This window comes from Capricornis sumatraensis, chromosome 12, assembly GCF_032405125.1.
Source record: "Capricornis sumatraensis isolate serow.1 chromosome 12, serow.2, whole genome shotgun sequence".
Classification (NCBI taxonomy): domain Eukaryota; kingdom Metazoa; phylum Chordata; class Mammalia; order Artiodactyla; family Bovidae; genus Capricornis; species Capricornis sumatraensis.
The window spans coordinates 45,622,944-45,644,067 of NC_091080.1; the positions used below are offsets into that span (position 1 = coordinate 45,622,944).

The 21,124-nt window shown below is 47.0% G+C and overlaps 1 protein-coding gene across 3 annotated transcripts in view; it reads left to right on the forward strand.

The window, feature by feature from the left end:
* Positions 1–21,124, forward strand: part of CRYL1 (crystallin lambda 1) — a 57,567-nt gene that overhangs the window by 27,857 nt on the left and 8,586 nt on the right. For 2 of the 3 annotated variants that reach the window (XM_068984564.1, XM_068984565.1), the window contains 2 exons: positions 13,082–13,243; positions 15,086–15,280. In XM_068984564.1, coding sequence (XP_068840665.1) covers positions 13,082–13,243; positions 15,086–15,280 — 357 coding nt within the window. The remainder of the gene's footprint in view (positions 1–13,081; positions 13,244–15,085; positions 15,281–21,124) is intronic. The other variant, XM_068984566.1, reaches the window with a different exon arrangement.

The window sequence follows — 21,124 nt, forward strand, 5'->3', positions numbered from 1 at the left end:
TTTCCTATTTGGAACCAGTCTGTTGTTACTAGTCCAGTTCTAACTGTTGCTTCCTGACCTGCATATAGGTTTCTCAAGAGGCAGGTCAGGTGGTCTAGTATTCCCATCTCTTTCAGAATTTTCCACAGGCTGATGTTTTTATTAACTGTCTGCTGCCTCCCTAACCCCTAAGTAGGGAACCCCCTTCTTTAGAGATGAAGAGTTGGAAACGGATGTCCTTTATTAAAAGCATCATGGTACAACGGAATTACCCTGTTACTTGGACCCAGTTAACCTGATACATTTGAGGTACTTTCCTGAGACATTATTCCTGAAATGTTAGAATAGGTGAGAGTCATTTAAAAATGAGAAATGAGAAACAAGTTGTCTTGAGTCCTGCCACCCTCACAAAAGACCTGCTTATTTATTTATTTATTTGGCTGTGTTGGGTCTTAATTGCGGCACTCAGGACCTTCTTTGCGGCTCACAGATCCCCTAGTTGCAGCTCACGGACCCCCTAGTCGCAGCTCAGGGACCCTCCCTAGTTGCGACTCACGGACCCCTAGTCACGGTTCACCGACCCCCAAGTTGTGACTCATAGTCCCCCAGTCGTGGCTCACGGACCCCCTAGTCGTGGCGCGCAGACCCCCTAGTTGAGGCGCACGGACCCACTAATTGAGACGTGTGGATCCCCTAGTTGCAGCCCTTGGGCTTAGTTGCCCCTCAGCATGTGGGATCTTAATTCCCCGACCAGGGATCAAAGCCATGTCCCCTGTATTGCAAGGCCAATTCTCAGCCACTGGGTCACCAGGGGAATCCCATGGTACTGATTTTGGTAATGTATTTTCTAGCCTATTTGGGGTAGATTTTTTTCATCACTGGCCTGAAGAAGACACAGAATATGGCAAAAGCTATGGTCAGTCGTCGCCGACAGCATCAAGCTGCAGCTGCCTTGGCATCTCCCTGGTGCGTTTTCTTTTGCATCCTTGGTCCAAGCGTTCAGCTGGGACCAAGTGCATGTGTCCTAGAGGTGTGAGAGCTGTGCCTGGGGACAAAGCACTATTCTGGCTGGAAAGGACTCTCTGGAGGGAAAGCCCATTTTGTGTAATATTCTGGGGCCTGACTCTCATGCAGGGGAGATGGGGAGAAGGTGCTCTGGAAGCCTCCAGTCTGGGTGAGATGGTTTGGGGCATGGAGTGCACCCCTGTCTGCTCGAGTTGTCACCTGTTTTTGGTCAAGAAAAGGATGGGAAAGGCTGGCGCCCTGGCAAGGCCACAGGGCACTTCTGCCTGTCAGAAGCTTACTCCTTTGGGAAGTAAGCGGGACTGGAAGTAAATTGAACACACAGCTCAGAGCGGGGAGGGACGAGGGGAGGGTGCGAACGATCTTGGGGACGGGCAGCTTCTGCACGAGGTGGTAGGGAGTCTTCCTACATGTCCTTCTCGAGTAAAATGAAGCACTATGTGTCTTAAGGAAACTTCTGCAATGACCAGAAAGTTGTAGAATGAGAGTCCATCTGTGGGGTGATCTGATTTTTCAGAGGGAAATGCTGGGAAAAGACACAAGTATCTTGGAGGTGGAGTTTTGTGAGGTTTGTCCTTTTCCTTGGCCATATTTTCTAGATTTTCCACAATTACTTCTGTGGTAAAAAGCACACGGACCCCCTGGCAGGTGCTCTGGGAGCAGCTGAGCCTGTGGTGGTCAAGACCCGGACTTGGGAGACAGACAGATGCGGGATCCACGGCCTGGTGCATCTCTCCCTCAGTACACACCAAGTTTCAGTGCGTTCTCAGCTGTGCAGGAAACAGCTGTCTCTTTTCTAAGACGTGGGTCGTACACAAAATGATTATCAAGAATTAAATGAAAAGATGTACAAAGCACATACCAGCTGCTCTTGAAATGCTCAGGAAACACCAGAGTTTCTTATGCCAACAGCTTTAGTTTTTTTATACCTAAGTTTGAGCTGGGCAGTTTTGGCTTGATTTCTGGTTGTGAACCAAGCGTGAATGTACGTTTCCTGCAAGCATTAGAAGAATCATGTCTGTGGCTTTGTGTGCTCAGTTGCTCAGTCGTGTCTGACTCTTTGTGATCCCCATGGACTATAGCCCACCAGGCTCCTCTGGTGGAGCCAGGGGAATGTCCATGGAATTTTCCAGCCAAGAATACTCGAGTGGGTTGCTGTTTCCTCCTCCAGGAGATCTTCCTGACTCAGGAATCAAACCCACGTGTCCAGCGTCTCCTGAACTGGCAGCCTGTTGCTTTCAGTTCAGTTCAGTTCAGTCGCTCAGTCGTGTCTGACTCTTTGCGACCCCATGAATCGCAGCACTCCAGGCCTCCCTGTCCATCACCAACTCCTGGAGTTTACCCAAACTCATGTCCATCAAATCGGTGATGCCATCCAGCCATCTCATTTTCTGTCATCCCCTTCTCCTCCTGCCCCCAATCCCTCCCAGCATCAGGGTCTTTTCCAATGAGTCAACTCTTCGCATGAGGTGTTGGTAGCTCCTCCGGGAGCTTGCCCAGGCCCAGGGGGGCTGCCCGACCAGGGCTTGTCCAGCCTCCTGCACACTGAGAAGCTTGGCATGGGGCGGTGGCTGGGTCTTCCCAGAGCCGGCCGGTAACACCTGCCAGGCCTGCCGAGAGGGAAACAAGCGCTTAGTTATTATGTTAAATGGCCTGTGTGAGTAAGTGATGCATCTCAGCTCCTGCAGCTGCCAGGAAAAGGTTCCCACCTCTTCCTGGGAGGCCTGGCTGGGCACCAGGACCCTCTGTGGTGCTCAGATGTGTCAGGGTTGGTCTTGTTGCTGGTTTCCGGCAGCATATGTGGTCATCGCTTGCTGTGTGGGTGCTGGAAGGGCATCCTAGATGCTCTAGACAGAGACCGTGTCTGTACCCTGATTCTCCAGACGTTTCCTGGTGCCTCACTCACCCCCGTCACCTCCCACCCCCAGGCTGCTCCTTGCCATCAGCACCTGATCATGCTCCTTTGGACAGTTTGGGGTCCCGCTTTTGTTCTCTTTGCTTTAGATTCTGTCTAGTGGGCTGTTCTAAGCAGTATCCTCTCCACCCCCACTATCCCCCGTGCAGTCACCCACTGCTGCCCACAGGTTGGGGTGGTTCACAGACCCTGCTCCCTGCTTCCCTCCCCTCCCAGCACCCTGAGCTCTTGTTTCTTTAATAGTTTTGTTTGTTCTTTTAATGTGGTCCCCATCACATTTATTTTTGTTTACTTTTTTTTTTTTTTTTTTGCTATACTGCATGGCATTTGGAATCTTAGTTCCCTGACCAGAAATTGAACCTGTGCCCCTGCCTTGGAAGTGAGAAGTCTTATCCAAGTCTTATCCACTGGACAGCAAGGAAAGTCCCTGTTTCTTTAATAGTTTTTGGGTTTTTGTTTTAAGAGTGACATTCAATACATATTTTTAGTGGCTTTAAGAGATCCACACTGTGATTCTGGGCTGTAATTTCTGGCAAAATGGATGCTGGTGGCTCCTTGGTTAACAGGTGTCCTTGGGCCCAGAACTGCCTGCCCTGTGTGGTCGTGGTTGCCACAGGCCCAGTGAGACTTGAGCACTAGACAGGTGCTGCAAACTGACACAGGTGTAAAATCCCCACTGGATTTCAGTGACTTACTAAGGAAAAAAGAAAAGGATGTAAAATATCTCAATAGTTTTTAACACCGATTACATATTAAAATGACAATATTTGGGTATATTGAGTTGTTGTTGAGTCGCTCAGTCGTTTTCGACTCTTTATGACCGCATGGACCGCAGCACACCAGGTGTCCCTGTCCATCACCAACTCCCAGAGTTTATTCAAACTCATGTCCATTGAGTCAGTGATGCCGTCCAACCATCTCATCCTCTGTCACCCCCTTCTCCTGCATCTTTCCCAGGATCAGGGTCTTTTCCAATGAGTTGGCTCTTTGCACCAGGTGGTCAAAGTATTGGAGCTTTGGTTTCAACATCAGTCCTTCCAATGAATAAAATGACAATATTTTGATATATTGAGTTAAATAAAATTTATTGTATAACTAAGTTCATTTGTTTCTTCCTGCTTTCTTAATGTGGCTAGAAAACAGCATTGCGTATGTGACTCACGTTGTGTTTCGTCCGGTGGCTGGTCTGGAGCGTGAGGTCTCCTTGGCCCTGCTTTATCAGTTAATTGTGGTCCCTGCTGTTCCCCTGACCAGGGCCTGCCCTTTTGGTTACTGTTTAAAGGGAAGTAACCGCTTGTTTTACTCATCTCTGCGCGTTTGATCAAGCCTCTGCCTGGAGCTGTGCGCTATGATTCTGCTAGCACATTTGTCTTCAGATGTCTGGGAATATTCTGAGTGAATTATCGGTGACTGTACTGTATGACACCATATCGACGATGCTGTTGATTGTAAGGTGTCTTCCAATGTGAGAAACGCTAAGGAAAACAAATGCATCTTAGAAGGTGACCCACAATATTCTCTAACCTTTGACCTATTTGGTGTTTTGAGTTTCTTCCTTTAGTTAATTTGTAAATGATAAATCAAAATGCTTTGTAATGTTTTGCAAAGTCCTTTAGAATTACGGACTTGGTGTCAGTGAGTTGGAGGAGTCTGGCTTTGGAGGGGGGCTCCTTACCCAGTCTCTCTGCCTCAGCCCCCTCCACTGTAAAATGAGGCGATCATGGGGCTGCTCCATTGTCATGAGAACTGAGCGGGTGTCTGTGAATTAAACGAGCTCCTTTTTATGAGCACCCGAGCAGGGCCTGGCTCAGAAGAAGTTGGCAAAGTGGGCTCACCCTTCAGCCCCTCGGTATCCCCATTTACGACAAGGGAACCAAACTGACCAAGGTTAAACACGTAGTCAGTGGTAGGTCAGTGTTTATCTTCTCATATCAGATTGGGTTTCTGAGCCAGAAGTGAACGTAAGATTTCTGGCTCAGTGATGCATTTTCCCTCACAAACCTGAAACTGGATGAATGTTGCATCTCATGTGAACTCTTTCCCACATCAGCTATTCTCAGAGTTAGAGAGACTGGGCAGGTGGGCGCTCAGCCCCAGGGAAAACACCTGGAATTGCCCGAACCTTCGGATTTTTCACATTAGCAGGTGAGAAGTTGGAATTTTTATTTCTGATTTTTAAATCTTGGTTCAGGTTTTCTTTTTTTCTTTTTAATATATATGTCATTACTTATTTGACTGCGCCGGGTCTCAGTTGTAGCACGTGGGATCTTTTAGCTGTAGTATGCAAACTCAGCTGTGGCATGCAAACTCAGTTGTGGCACGTGGGATCTAGTTCCCTGACCAGGGATCACTCTGCACTGGGAATGTGGAGTCTTTCCTAATCACATTGTGACCATGTGTGACCTCTGACCGAAATCTGGTCTATTAATTCTGCTTGACACTACTGTTCCCTTTGAGAACTTCCATGAGTATTTTCTTCTTGACCACTTCCGTTTTACTTCCTTCAAAGACGTTTCTCTCAGGCTGGTGGATATGTATACAACCCTGTTGTTTCAATGGTGACTTAGCTAGTGTTAGAGTTTTATATCCAGTCTTCATTACAAAACACATTTTTGGTAGGAGGAGGAGGTCTAACAAAGGCTTGACATTGATGTAAAAATACTTAACAGACTATTAGCAAATCAGATCTAAAAATATACATAGATAATTATATATCGTGACCAAGTAGGATTTGTCGAAGTTATACAAGGCTGGTTCAATACTTGAAAACAAATTAATGTAATCCATTACAATGCACTGCTGTTATTTTTGTTTTGGATGTTCACTTATATTTTAGAGCAATTGAAAACAAAACATCTATTTTATCTTCATTTACTCCATTTCCAGTGTTCTTCATTTCTTTATATAGATCCAGTTTTCTCTCTGGTTAGTTTTTTTTCCTTCTGCCTGCAGACTTTCCCTTAAAATTTATTCCTATTCTTAGATTCTCAGGTTGGCTTGCAATGAATTCCCAAACTTACTGTTTTTCTCGGAAAAGTTTTTGTTTCTTTATTTTTGAAAGATGTTTTTACTGGCTATAGAACTATGAGTTGACAGATATTTTTTCTTTTAGCACTTAAAAATGTCACTCCATTACTTTCCATCTTCTATGATCTCTCAAAAAGTCTTAATTTCATTCTTGTATATATTATGTGATTCTTTCTCTGGCTGCCTTCAGTATTTCTTTGTCCGCCTTACTCAGCAGTTTGAACATAACATACCTCTTTATCCCCAAATCCACATCCATGTGTGTGAACTGGGGGTAAAGAAGGGTATTTATCCTGCATTGTGTTCTCTGAGCTTCATGCTTGTGTAATTTGGGATTTTCTTTAGTTTTGGAATATTCTCAGCCATTATTTCCTTGAATGTTGTCTTCTGCCCCATTCCCTGTCCCTAGAAATGTTTGGATTTCAGTCACACATGTGTTAGATCACTTGATAATTTTCCTACAGGTCCTGGATGCTCTGTATATGCTCCTCAATCTTTTTGCTCTTTGTTTTTCACTTTGGCTAGTTTCCATTGACTGATCTTCAAGTTCACTGATTCTTTCCCAACTGTGTTGAGTCTATTGATGAGTCAGTCAAAGGCATTCTTCATCTTTGCTCCTTTGTTTTTCATTTTTAGCATTCTCTTTGATATTGTCTTCCAGTTTCTATTTCTCTGCTGAAATCACCCATGTGATGTTGTCCACATTTTTCACCCCAGAGCCTTTAATATTTTTAATCATGGCTACTTAAAATTCAATGTCAGATTGTACCAGCATCTGAATCATACCAGGATCTAGTCCTGTGATCCCTCTGTCTCTTGGGTGTGCACTTTTTTGTATGCCTCATAATTTTTTGTTTTTGAAATCCGGACATCTTGAGCAGGACAGCAGATTTGCACCTGGGACTTGACACGCCTTTCTTCCTGAAAGGCTTTTATTGTAAGGATTTGAGTTGATCTAGTTAGGAGTTGGGCAAGTTTTAAGGTTTGCAAGTTCCTGTCGTCACCCTTGGTGCATACAAGTTTCAAATCCTTAAGCAATATCTGTGTTTAGGGTGAGGACTGGCTGCCAGAGGGTTTTCTCCCTCAATATGTTCTCCGCCCTCCGCTTTCAGTCTTCCCTTTGCAGTGCTCTCAGAGAGAGAGTCTCTTTCCATGTTCTTGCTCTGTCCCTTCCCAGAAGTGTTCTTTTCTCACTAGTTACTTAACACTTGCTGGCCTAGGAAGGGTCTTCTCTTGGGATTCTGATTAAGCCTTGTCTCAGGCGGGCTTCCCTGGTGGCTCAGATGGCAAAGAATCTGCCTACAATGCAAGAGACCCAGTTTCGATCCATGGGTTGGGAAGATTCCCCTGAAGAAGAAAATGGCAACTCATTCCAGTATTCTTGCCTGGGAAATCCCTGAAAAGAGGAGCCTGGTGGGCTACCGTCCATGGGGTCACAAAGAGTTGGACATGACTGAATGACTAATGCTAGCATTCATTCCTCTTCCTCCCCTAGGGATAAGGGTTTTTGTTTCAGTTCCCTTCCCCCACCTAGAGTGAGTTTTCAGTAATGGTAGGTTTTGTGCTTTTGTCTGCATCCACTTCAGTGAATTAAGATGTATTTATGTCACATGCTGAAGGAGTCAGATATTGGACCACAGTTTAACTGTATGTTAGAACGTTTTAACATTTCTACATGTTTTTTTAAAATCTTTTTAAAAAATATTTCTTTTTATTTTTTATAATTTAATTAATTAATTAACTTTTTGGTGTGCTGAGTCATCACTTGCTGCATGGGCTTTTCTCCAGTTGCCCAAGTGGGGGCCACCCTCTAGTTTGGTGGGGGCCGCCCTCTAGTTTGGTGGGGGCCAAGTGCAGGGGCCTCTCATTGTGGTGGCTTCTCTGGTTGTGGAGCACAGGCCCTGGGCACAGGGGCTTCAGTAGTTGCAGTGTGTGGGCTCACTAGTTGTGGCACACAGGCTTATTACTCTAAAGCACGTGAGATCTTCCTGGACCAGGGATCAAACCTGTGTCTCCTGCATTGGCAGGCAGCCTCTTAGCCACCACCAGGGAAGTCCTAGAATATTTTAAATTATAATATTTTTTCATGTTAAACATTTTAACTTAATTGTAAATAAGTGATTTCCTAAAAGGTATTTAAAATATTGTTGGAATGAGATGGGGATAGACACACCATCAGGCCAGCAGTTGTCACCTATGTCCGTTCTCTCACTTCCATCCGCTGTGGTTACTTGAGGAAAGACCTCTGCTGGAAGCAGACCGCAGCCACCCTGGTCACCTCAACACCCAATCCCCAGGACATTCCTCAGGACAGCCTGCTCTGCTTTCTACTTTAGAAAAGTCTCTAATTGAGTATAGTTTATTCTAGATTACTATAGAACATTGTTTAGGATTTATAATATGCTTTAAAAGTATTTTGATTTTTAAGGAAAAATGTGAGGCTTTCGTTAGAGCACAGTGCAGTTTATTATCTGTGATATTGAAAACCTGTACTTTTCTTTAACACATGCTATTTGTTCTAGAGTAAGAAGGTTTATGGCTTTTTTATTTTGTAATTATAACATCTACCTCTTGAGAAGTCTAGTCATAGTAGTCTATTAATCTGATAGATTTTTAACAATTGTGCTCTTTCAAGAAATAGTGGGACTTCCCTAGTGGTGCACTGGATAAGAACTGGCCTGCCAATGCAGGGAACACGGGTTTAGTTCCTGGTCCAGGAAGATTTCACATGTGCAGAGCAGCTAAGCCCATGAGCCACAACTACTGAGTCCACCCTCTAGAGCCCATGACTCGCAACCTCTGAAGCCCATGTGCCTAGAGCCCATGCTCTACAACAAGCGAAGCCACCTCAATGTGAAGCCTGTGCACTGCACCTAGAGAGTAGCCCCACTTGATGCAACTAGAGGAAGCCCCCACAAAGCACAAAGACCTAGTGCAGCCTAAAATAAATAAATTGATAAATAATTTTTAGAAATAAAATAAAGAAATAGTTAATTAAAAAAGAAATTGCTGATGGTTAAACAGATTTCCCAGTATTCATGTATGGATGTGAGAGTTGGATCATAAAGAAAGCTCAGTGCCAAAGAATTGATGCTTTTGAACTGTGGTGTTAGAGAAGACTTTTGAGAGTCCCTTGGACTACAAGGAGATCCAACCAGTCCATCCTAAAGGAAATCAGTCCTGAATATTCATTGGAAGGACTGATGCTGAAGCTGAGGCTCCAAAACTTTGGCCACCTAATTCAAAGAACTGATTCATTGGAAAAGACCCTGATGCTGGGAAAGATTGAAAGCAGGAGGAGAAGGGGATGACAGAGGATGAGATGATTGGATGGCATCACTGACTCAATGGACAGGAGTTGAGCAAGTTCCAGGAGTTGGTGATGGACAGGGAGGCCTGGTGTGCTGCAGTTCATGGGATCACAAAGAGTTGGACATGACTGAGCAACTGAACTGAACTGAAACAGGTTGAAGCAAGAAATTGCTGATGATTAAAGAGGTTGAAGCAAGAGATGTATTTAGTGCAAAGAGACAGAACTTATGATGTAGATCACGTCCATCCTCAAGTTGAGAATGGATTCCCTTCTGCCATGGTTACAGTAGGATTTTAGCTCAAATTCCCTTTCTTGCCATCTCCTTCCCGCTAAAATTTGTAAATAGAACTTCTTTGCATGTAAAATATCTTAAGCACCAAAGTCTTCTAGTTTAGTTTTTCTTTCTATCTGTAAAGAACATTGAAGACTGTTTCCAGATATTTCGCACTGGCAAATGTAGATTTTTCTAGCAACAGGATGCCTATCTAAGATGCATGACTTGCCTTTTAAAAAAAATCAATGAAGTTTCATTTTCCCCATGAAAGTATTTCTTTTGGAAGCTGCACAGGGTCACACAGCGAGTGGGTCGTCTGCAGAAGTCAGCACCCTCTCAACCAGTCCCGCCTTTGCCTGGGGATCGTCCAGAACCCCTCCTCGTGGCCACGCCCCCTCCCCAAAACCAACCTGCAGGGTCTGAGTGCTGTCCTTGGTGAATTCTACTGATCTGTGTGCTAAGTCACTTCAGTCGCGTCTGACTCTTTGTGAATAAAACACTAAAGTATATAAATTCTTTACTTTAAAAAATTATAAGTAAATGAGAGAGAACAAAAAGTTAGACCTATAATAATACCGTCATCTAGTGTCCTTTTACGTCTTTTCTGCTGCTGCCGAGTAATCTTCTGATGTGCTGATAACAGTTGTTTTACTTGGAAAGTTCCTTACACTTTCCTTGTCCTCAGAATCTGAGCTAGTGGTTGTGTGTGAGATTATCACTTATTATAGATACATCTCTCCCACTTCAAAACAAACAAAACACAAATAATAGCCATTGCTTAGAAAATGTCAGAGTTTAATGAAGCAAAGTCAAGCTAGTTACCTTCAGCAGTGAAAGAGAATTTTCGCTGACACTCAACATCTAGTGGCTTTTCCTGGATGGGCCCTGGAAAGGCTCGGTGAGCCCCGGGGCACTCTCACCTACTGGGAGCGAGATGTATGTCTAGCTATTTGCTGTCACTTCCTCCCAGCTGTCCATGGTCACCGAGCAAGAGTACCCGCTCTCAGCTTCGCGATCCACCCAAGAGATGACCATCCTGAGTAACAGTCTGCAGACCCAGGTTCTCAGACAAGCAGTGAGCAACAGCAAGATGATAAACTCAAGGCTTGACATAGAGGCGTCTTAACCCTGGCCCAGCACACGGAACACAAGTGGGTTAACAACGATGGCAACAATGAAACTTCAAGCAAATGACTGTTAAAACCCTTACATAATTGTAGCAGGCTTGGATTTCCTCTGCTTCAAGTGTTCTTGCCTCTTTGATAATCAGACGATCTAAAGAAAGGCATAGAATTTCAAGGGGAGAATCTGCAGGCCAGGCTCACAATGAGGCCATTCACAGGGCTCTTTCATTAGCCTGCACAGTATCGGCATCACGATTCATCTCTGGCTTCACTACAAGGCTCCATTTAAACCCAACCCAACTCGCAGACTTAACTGATCCAGGAATTACTCAATACAGCCCGCCAGCTACTGTAGCTTTTCCCCTTTGATAAGGGGTTTAACACAATGGGCTTCACAGTTCTTAAATGACCACTTTTTTCACCCTGTCTTTGAGATGTGATGCTTATGTGACCTTTTGTTCTGAATAAAATTTCACGTGGTGTGACTATATTTTTTAAAACTACTAGCAGACACAATATTGACACCTTACCCATGGAGGAAAGCTTTTAAAACCTTGCAGATGGTATAGAAATGAAATTCATGTCATAATATTTACCCAGCTAACTTCACTCTATTAGATTATTAGATATTATTAAACTTGAAAATATTTTATTTTGGGGGTGATTTGATAAAGTTACAGGCAGTACTTCTCCATTTTTTGTTGACTTTTGCAGGCTGCTGGTTGTCTTCTGGTTTGTGCAGTTTCTGCCTCCGCAGTGCTGATAGACAGACCAGGGCACCCTCAGCAATTTCCTGGTGGGGAGGGCGGTGGGGAGCCTGATTTCAGGGTGGGAGACCATCAGGAATGAATGTATTTGGCCACAAACCATTGGGAGTGCGGTTGGCCCCCATTGCACCTCAGAACTGTGGGTCTCAGACTTCAGTGAACACAAGTCATCAGAGTGATGGATAAAGCATGCAGGTGCCTGGGCCTTATGCTGAGTCTGACTCAATACGTCTGCAGTGAGGGTCTGAGGATTTGCATGGTTAACGAGCACAGTTGATTCTGTTATCAGACCCCACTAGGAACCATTACCCTAAATTCACCGGGGACTGTGGGAACTCAGGGACCCTTGTTAGTAGGAGTGACTCCTGGTGGGATTTCCTGGGGCAATGCTGGGAGGGGAGGGCACACCTGAAGGTCCAGCTAGCATCCCTTTCTGTTCCCTGTCTCTCCACAGCAGGGCAGCAGCTGCCCTGAGCATCCAGTTCCCAGGGACCTGCCTGTGGGCCTGTGTTTGGGCATCTGAGAACGGCTTCTCACACCACCCGCCCCCACCCCCACCCCCCCAGCCCGCTCTAGGCATAATCTGAATTTCCAAACAGTCATTATCTGTGGTATTTAATCCAAATTCGCTTCTCTACCCTCCTCCGTTACCCCCTTATTAAAATAATTTTAGAGTTTTAGTAACAAAGGTCTTTTTCAAAGGATTTCTGATTAGAAGTGGACTCTCAAGAAGCCTTTTGGGAATTATGGATGTAGCATGTGCTTGCTCATTTCATGAAGATAAGATTTTTCCTTGAAGATAAGTTGATCTGATGATCAGGACACACAAATGGTGGTGACTATTGTTGATATTCATACACTTCACCTGCACTGCTGTTGTGTGTTCTGTTTGTAGAATCCATCCCCACACAGTTGGAGGGCTTTTTTATTATGAGAATTTTCAGCCTGACACAGAACTAGAAAATACAGTTCCCATATATGCATCACCCAGTTCCCAGAGTTACCAAGATCTGTCATACTTTTTGACAGCTATTTTTTTTCCTGTCCTTAAATATTTAAAAAAATTTTATTTTTGTGTTTTATATATAATGGCTTTACAATGTTGTGTTGGTTTCTGCTGTACAATGAAGTGAGTCAGGTCTCTCTTGAGCCTTCCTCCCACCCCTCATCCCACCCTTCTAGGTCATCACAGACCACTGAGCTGAGCTTCCTGTGTTACACAGCAGCTTCCCACTAGCTCTCTGTTTTACACAGAGTAGTATATAAATGGGGGCTTCCCCAGTGGCTCAGATGGTAAAGAATCCACCTATAATGCAGGAGACATGGGTTCTGTCCCTGGGTCGGGAAGATCCCCTGGACAGGGAATGGCAACCCACTCCTGTATTCTTCCTTGGAGAATCCCATGCCCAGAGGAACATGGCAGGCTGCAGAGTCACAAAGAGTCGGACACGACTGAAGCAACCAAGCACACACCCTGTATATGTGTCAGTGCTGCTCTCTCAGTTCCCCACTCTGTTCACAAGTCCGTGCCCTACCTGTTCTTGAATGTTGCTGGTGGTTCTCTAATTGGTGCATTTTGGGAAGGACGCAAACACGAGATGCTTTGCTTGGGCCTGAGTGTGGCAAGCCTGTGTGGTAACGTGAGGTTGTCCTTTTTAGGAATGTGTCCCGGAGAACCTGGAGCTGAAGCGGAAGCTGTTCGCTCAGCTGGACAAAATCGCCGATGATCACGTCGTCTTGAGCAGCTCCAGCTCGTGCCTCCTGCCCTCCAAGCTGTTTGCTGGCTTGGCACACGTGAAGCAGTGCCTGGTGGCCCACCCCGTGAGTATGTCCAGCCTGGAAACCCAGCGAGTCTCATTTGGGTTTCCAGGAGCAATTCATCTCGACGAACCTGCTTGTGCTTTTTAACTGCTTTCCTGAGATGTAATTCATATATCACACAATTCAACTTGTACAGTCTCGTGGCTTTTTAGTATATTTAGCAAGTTGGATGTTATCATCATTTAAAAAAAGAATTTTATCCAGATTTCCTTGAATTGTATCTTGTATCTCATGCGTTGTAAGAAAGAATGAACAAATTTTACAGACTTCTGGCCTCAAGTCACTCACTGTCACAGGCCTGGGGTGCTGTGGTGAGGTCGGCTCCCAACACCTGAGTTGATTTAGGACAGGTGGGGCATGTGCTCGAGTGGGGTGTGTGCTTGGGGTGGGTGTGGGGGTGTGTGCTTGGGGTGGGTGTGAGTGTGTGGCTGCCGGAGGGGGAGCGACCAGGGCATAGTTACAACTATGACCCGGGCAACGGGGAGGCCACATGTGGTCTCAGCGCGCCTGTGGTGCCATGTCTCCTGGGGGAGGGGGTGGGGGCTGAGTGGGCAGAGGGAGGCCAGCTGCCAGGGTGGCCCAGGGGCAGCAGGGCTTAAAGGAAGTGTGGGCAGGAAGTCTGCAAGGCAGCCTACAAGCGAGACTGAGACAGGAGTGAGCCAGATGCACAGAAAGATGCCTTTTACCTGTTTGTCCTGACCTGTGTTCTGCCCTTACAAGGCTCACAGCCCTGCAGAGACCCCAAGCCCAACACCCCTGTCTTCCCGTAAAGAGAAGTTCATCACGGACAGACATGCTCCCAGTTCTTATAATTCTGATGTTTAAAAAGGCCAGAGGTCACACATCTCTGTAGGAACTCAGTGACTCCAGGAAGGGGGCCAGTGATTCAGCTGAGAATTGATTTATAGTTTATTTGAAATAGGTGCTCCCCCAGGACAGGCTGGGAGCAGAGGAAACCTCCAAGGTGTGAGGGCAGCTGCCCGTCCAGGCTGTTCCAGGGGAAATACATTCTTCTCTCTCCTGTGAAAGTCATTTTAAAATGGATGCCTCTTGTACTTTTTGGTAAATGTGAGATTTTTACCCGTTTTCACCCATACTCAGAGGAAAAACAACTTAAAATACAATATCGTTTGGAGAAAGTTTAGTGAGCATGTATCTGCTTAGTGGTGAGGGTCATTAGCAGCCTTTTGTCAAATAGCATTTTCTTTAGAGGTAGGAGAACTCTCTCTAAGAATCTTCAAGAAGGATTTCTCAAAGTAAACCAAGAAAACCAGAGCCAAGAAACCACAAGAAAACCAATGCTGGGCAGGCAAGCCATCCCACCACGGGCAGACTCTCTTCCTGTCTCAGATGACACTTGGTGCTGAGGCTCTCGGGCGTTGCCTCTGTGACTCATGGGTGAGATTTGATCAGGGGAGCCAATGTTTGAGGCTCAGCATGGAGACATTAAGGGAGTTCCAGGTTTGAGGAAGATACTGCCCATAGCACCGATGTGGTAGAATGGCAGTGATTCACGTGGGAAGAGGAGGCTGGGCGAAGGTGGGGAGAAGCCTGTGAGGGCTGGACAGCTGGTGGCAGAGCCCCGGGAGGTCAGCAGTAAACGTGTAGGAGGCCCACTGGCACCCGTGAGCTAGAACCTCAGGGCTGGTTACAATTTCTGCAGTTCTGCGCCCAAGTTCTTTCTTTGTCTCCCATCTTTGTGAACGACTTTATTCCTCCAGTTTCTTGTCATTGGATGGGCCCCTCATTCCTGTGTTGAACCTGCTCCCAATCCACCCCGACCGTTCAGGATTGTGAGTGATACCCCGCATGCCAGAGCTGTCTTCTCAACTCTCTCCCAAGGTCAACCCACCATATTATGTGCCACTGGTGGAGCTGGTACCACACCCAGAGACGGCCCCTGCCACCGTGGACAGGACCTATGCCCTGATGCGGAGGGTTGGACAGTCCCCGGTCAGGCTCCTGAGGGAGGTCGACGGCTTCGCCCTGAACCGCCTCCAGTATGCGGTCATTGCTGAGGCCTGGCGGCTTGTGGAGGTGTGTGGCTGGGCTGTGGCCCGTGGCTGAGCAGGGGCGGGTGGATGGGCTGGGGGTGGGGGTGGGGGGGATGGGAGGGACAGGAGGCTGGAGGGGTGGGCAGAGAACCAGGCGCCTGATCTGTTCCAGAGACCAGGGGCACCCCTTCCTCTCAGAGATTCCTCTGTACCATCAGTCACCTGATACTTGCACGTGATGAAGACTTCTATTCTTGCCCTTTCCTGTCATTTCCACACCATTTTCTCTGTGATATGCTGAGTTTCCTCACGGTCTCAGACTGCTCCCCACCCCCAGTGGTACTGTTTTTCAAGAGGAAAAAGAAATTATATTTTGAGTAAACTTGTGTCCTTTAAAGGAACCCCATTTATTTCACGACCTTGAGGAAGAAACAGTGGATGGTTTTTAAACTTGTTAGTTCTATGCTTGTCTCACATATAGAGAGGAGTTTATTTATTTATATATATATATAAACACATATAGAGAGGATATATAAATATATATATAAATATATATAAATTTATATATATTATATATATAAATTATAAATATATTATAAATAAAGCCAATAGTAGAAATTATAAATTTCTACTATTGGCTATTATAGATTATGTATATTATAAATAAATATAAAACCTATATTTATATATATATATATAAATAAACTCCTCTCTATATGTGAGACAAGCATAGAACTAACAAGTTTAAAAGCCATCCACTGCATCTGGTCCCATCACTTCATGGGAAATAGATGGGGAAACAGTGTCAGACTTTATTATTTTGGGCTCCAAAATCACTGCAGATGGTAACTGCAGCCATGAAATTAAAAGACGCTTACTCCTCTGAAGGAAAGTTATGACCAACCTAGATAGTATATTCAAAAGCAGAGACATTACTTTGCCGACTAAGGTCCGTCTAGTCAAGGCTATGGTTTTTCCAGTGGTCATGTATGGATGTGAGAGTTGGACTGTGAAGAAGGCTGAGCGCCGAAGAATTGATGCTTTTGAACTGTGGTGTTGGAGAAGACTCTTGAGAGTCCCTTGGACTGCAAGGAGATCCAACCAGTCCATTCTGAAGGAGATCAGCCCAAAGCTGAAACTCCAGTACTTTGGCCACCTCATACGAAGAGTTGACTCATTGGAAAAGACTCTGATGCTGGGAGGGATTGGGGGCAGGAGGAAAAGGGAACTACAGAGGACGAGATGGCTGTATGGCATCACTGACTCGATGGACATGAGTTTGAGTGAACTCCAGGAGATGGTGATGGACAGGGAGGCCTGGCGTGCTGCAATTCATGGGGGCGCAAAGAGTCAGACACGACTGAGTGACTGAACTAAACTAAAAAATATATCTACATATGGACTTCCCAGGTAGTTCTAGTGGTAAAGAACCCACCTGCCAATGCAGGAGACGTTGATTCGATCCCTGGGTCAGGAAGACCCCCTGGAGGAGAGCATGGCAACCCACTCCAGTATCCTTGCCTCGAAAATCCCATGAACAGAGGAGCCTGGTGGGCTACAGTCCATGGGGTTGCAAAGAGTCAGACACGCCTGAAGTGACTTAGCACACAGAGGTTTGTCAGTTTCTTGAAGAGAAGGCTTTTTGTTTCATTGATTTTTTTACCCCCGTATGATTTTCCTGTTTTTCATCTCACCAACTCTGGAGGGAGGGTGTCTGTCCCTTCATCCTTGCAGCTAAGCAGGAGAGAGAAATTCTAGAGGAGATGGGGTCAGAGGGTGGGGGCGCTACTGCGGGCCTGTTGTAGTGGGAAACAAGGGGGGACATGACCAGGGGTTGGGGGATGGGCAGGAAAGGGCTCCACGGGGCACACGGTCCCACCCCCGGCCATGACTGCATGGGGGCTGGTGGGCACTCACAACCGCTCAGTCCTTTTTCTGTGGCCCATTTGGCTGCAGAATCAGGCTGGAGCAGCCCTAGTTGGCCGGGAAACGCTGATGACCACAGCCTAGGGCCCCAGTGTTAGGTCCGTGGATGGATCCTGTTGCTGGGAAAGTGCTTTTCAGCCCATCCTCTTAAGCTGATGTGCATGAGGGAAGAAGCGCTGAGATGATAGACTCTTGCCCAGACAGTGGCTGAGCTTGCACTGCCTGTAAATTCCTGTCCTGTTACAAGAGGGTCGTGGAGGCGAGCGGGGGTGAATCACAGAGCCGCCGAGGATTCTCAGTTCGTTGGAATGTGTGGGTGGTAATGAGCTTCAGACTGCTGAGCTCAGGTGTTGTTCATGCTTCTGAGAAACAGAACCTCCAAGTGGATATCTGCCTGTGGGCCCTGAGCTGCGGGGCTTCCAGGGCTTCCATTCTGGTGTCCAGTTCGGGACGTAGTATCTGTGGTCCGTACAGGACCCTTGGAGAGAGTGCAGGCCTCTGTGGCCCAGCTTTATTCTGGACATGGATGCAGCCACTGTGAGCACCGCTTTCAGCTACTAAGGTGCATGTCAAAGTTATGTGGTAAAATGAGCAGACCAGGCTTTCTGTGGTAAACTCCATCAAGTGTTTCTGTTGAGTGTAGTTTAGGACAGTGCAGTGTTTCCCTGCAGCTAACTTTAATCAAGTCTAATTGCTTACATACAGCTGTGAATACAGCTTTTTTTAAAATACATGTTTTATTTTTCTACTTTTGGCTGTGCTGGGTCTTTGTCTAATAAATGTTTTCATTTATTTTTCTATTATTGACTGTGCTGGGTCTCTGTTCCTGCTCAGGCTTTTCTCTAGTTGCGCTGCAGGAGCTTCTCATCTTGGTGGCTTCCCTTGCTGTGGAGAAAGGCTCTCGAGTATTTGGGCTCCAGTAGTTGTGGAACACGGCCTTAGTTGCTCCTCAGTATGTGGGATCTTCCCAGACCAGGGATCAAACAGGTATCTCCTGCATCAGCAGGTAGATTCTTTACCTCTCAGCCACCAGGGAAGCCCATTTTATGTTGACTTTTTAAAAACGATTTAATTCGCTTTCACTTAGAACACAAACATGTCTGAACAACAAACGCTAGGTTTTCGCTGCTCCCCCCATCCTACCCCATCCGGCAGACGGCGCCTCCCTCATCCCGCTGTCCTTCTGCTTGGCATCTTGGCATTGTCGTACAGCCTTTGATTTCAGGAGCGGAGGTGCAGATGGCAGCCTGCTTTTCCTCATCTCCGGCGTGTGAACAGAGGGTCCCTCCAAAGGTGGCGGCCGGATAGGGCAACTCCTCAGGCCTGAGAGGAAGTCCCTTCTTCGGTCACCGCGAGTCCGGTGCTCCTGGGTCAGACCTGCCGCTGGGTGGTGAGCTCCTGGCCTTGTCCTGAAAGTGTTCTTAGACTGGGGGGAACAGCAGCTCCTTGACAGAGAGGGTGGCTGGGGGTGGTGGTACAGCCCAGGGAGTCTGGGGACGAGAGGACCCGAGGTTGTGGATGCCTGAGGAGCGCTCACACTGCTCTCACTTGGGCTGCGATCGCCTGGAGGCAGGAGGTCCTTGGCTTTCTTCTCTCCTTTCAGAGCCAGGGTCACCGTGCGTGCCCCTAGTTCCCCAAGCCCAAGTTCATCCAAGAAGTTTACTACTCACACACGCAGCCTCTGAGAAGGACCTTTACTGAGTCCAGGGGTGGCGGAGGGAGTTTTTTCCACGAATATCACCCTGAGTGGGTTCCCTGAAGCCCAGTAAGTGCGGGCCCTCCCAGCTGTTCTGGAATGAAACCAAAACAAATGGACAGCGAGGAGGCGAAGGAAAGCACAGGCCCAGGCTGAGCCACACGCTCCCTGGCCCTGGATCAGGGAGGCTGCAGCCCCAACAAGAGGAAGCAAGTTCAAAGCCTGGCTCCAGGTGGTGGGTGTGGGGCTGGTTCGAAGGTTTCTTCAGAGGAAGGTGCTGGAATTAGCAGGGCTGCTTCAGCTTGGCTCCCCTGGCACATGGCCAGAAGGGAAAAGCAGAGGCTTGAGTGAAGTGCTGCTGAACAGACCTTGGCGACACCCGTCTGTGTATTTGGCAGAGAGATTCGTGTAGAAGGACATGAAGGGAAGTCAGAGGAGCCAAGAAGGAGCTGGGCTCCTGCCTCCAAGCCACCACGCCCTCCGCTGTAGGACTCTCTACATTTTATGTTGTCTAAAATTTAAACGTGAAGGTTTAGGGGTTGGGAATTCCTTGGTTGCCCAGTGGTTAGGGCTCCACTGCTGAGGGCCTGGTTTCCATCCGTGGTCTGGGAACTAAGATCCTACAAGCCACATGCCCCCTCCTCCCCCTCAAGAAAAAGTTTAAGGATTTAAAAAAATAAATTTATTGTCTATTTATTTATTTGGCTATGCCATACAGCTTGTGGGATCTTAGTTCCCCAACCAGAGATTGAACCTGCACCCCCAGCAGTGAACATTCAGAGTCCTAACCACTGGACCACCAGGGGACTCCTAACAACCTCCAGATTAACCGACACCTGCTTTCTCAGCTGTTAGTTGGAAGAGCCTCCTGTCAGTGGCCTTTCATTCAGAGGTCAATGGAACAGGAGATGTTTTTTGTTATAGGACAGGTCTGGAAGGACCCCATGGTCTCAGCATTTTTAAGAAGCCCCAGAACTATATCAGAAGCACACCCATGACTCAGCAGGTGTTTAATGTCTTGCACTGACCACTGGGAGCCAATCAGAGAAACTAGAGGCCACTCGTAGCTGACCTGAGTTACTCCACATGTGACAAACTGTGGAGCTGGAAGGCTGCAGGAGCTTTTCTAAGGCCAGTGGTGGTTTTGCGCAGACTCGGGCTTCCTGGGTGGCTCAGACGGTAAACAATCTGCCTGCAGTGCAGGAGACGCGGGTTCGATCCCTCATCAGTTAATTAGAACTCTTCCAGCAGCGATGGTCTGTAAGAAGTAGACCATTTTTATAACAGTGTTTACTGTTTTATGGGAGGTGACTTTCTGAGTAGCCACAGTGGCGAGCAGTAAAGCCCTATTCAAAGGAGACATGCTGCTGATGTATTATTTTAGAGACAACTCCAGCCCCATTAACAGATAAACATAATGAAAACACCAACCACACATTCGGTTAAAAAAAAAAAAAAAAACCTGTCTGGCATGCCTGGGGTTACTCTAACAGTGTTTAAAGCAAAAATATTTATGCTAGTGTTCTAACAGCTCTGAAAAAAAAGAAAAGTGAGGTGCTGTTACTCTAACACCTGACCGCCTGTCCTCTCCCACAGGTGCTCGGGCAGTGAGAGGTTTCCGCTCCTCTGGTGTGAGCTGACAGGCAGGCCGGGGCCCCTGATGGAGGTGCAGGGTGGCGTGGGAATGTGTCCCCAGGAGAGGAGGCAGAGAAGGGGGCCACAGGTAACAGCTGGACAGGAGCCTATTCGTCCCGCCCCCAGTGCAGGCGGGAGCTGGCCCTGGAGGTCAGAGGGGCAGACTGGGTTGTGTGTGGCAGACTGGGTTGTGTGTGCTAAGGGGTGGGGCTTTCACTGCTTGATTCAAAGTGAATGTGTTAGTCCCTCAGTCGTTCCTGACTCTTTGCGACCGCATGGACCTTGGAATTCCCCAGGCAGGATCACTGGGGTGGGTTGCCATCAAACCTCTCTGTAAAGAGCTTCGTTCCCGAGGACCCTCAGTCCTGGCCTCACTGAGCCCCGGTGCACTTATATTTGCACAAACAAGGGATTTTGCTGTGAATGGTTTTAAGGTTCAGACTTTTGTTTCTATTGGCCTCTTTACCACTGGTGTTTTTCTTCCTGAGAGCTTTGTCACGAGAGAAGTGGGTAACACCGCTGTGGCCCAAACAGCTCTGGACTGTCCCTTGGTTGTTGTTCAGTTGCTCAGTCGTGTCCCAACTCTTTGCAGCTCCATGGACTGCAGCACACCAGGCTTCACTGTCCTTC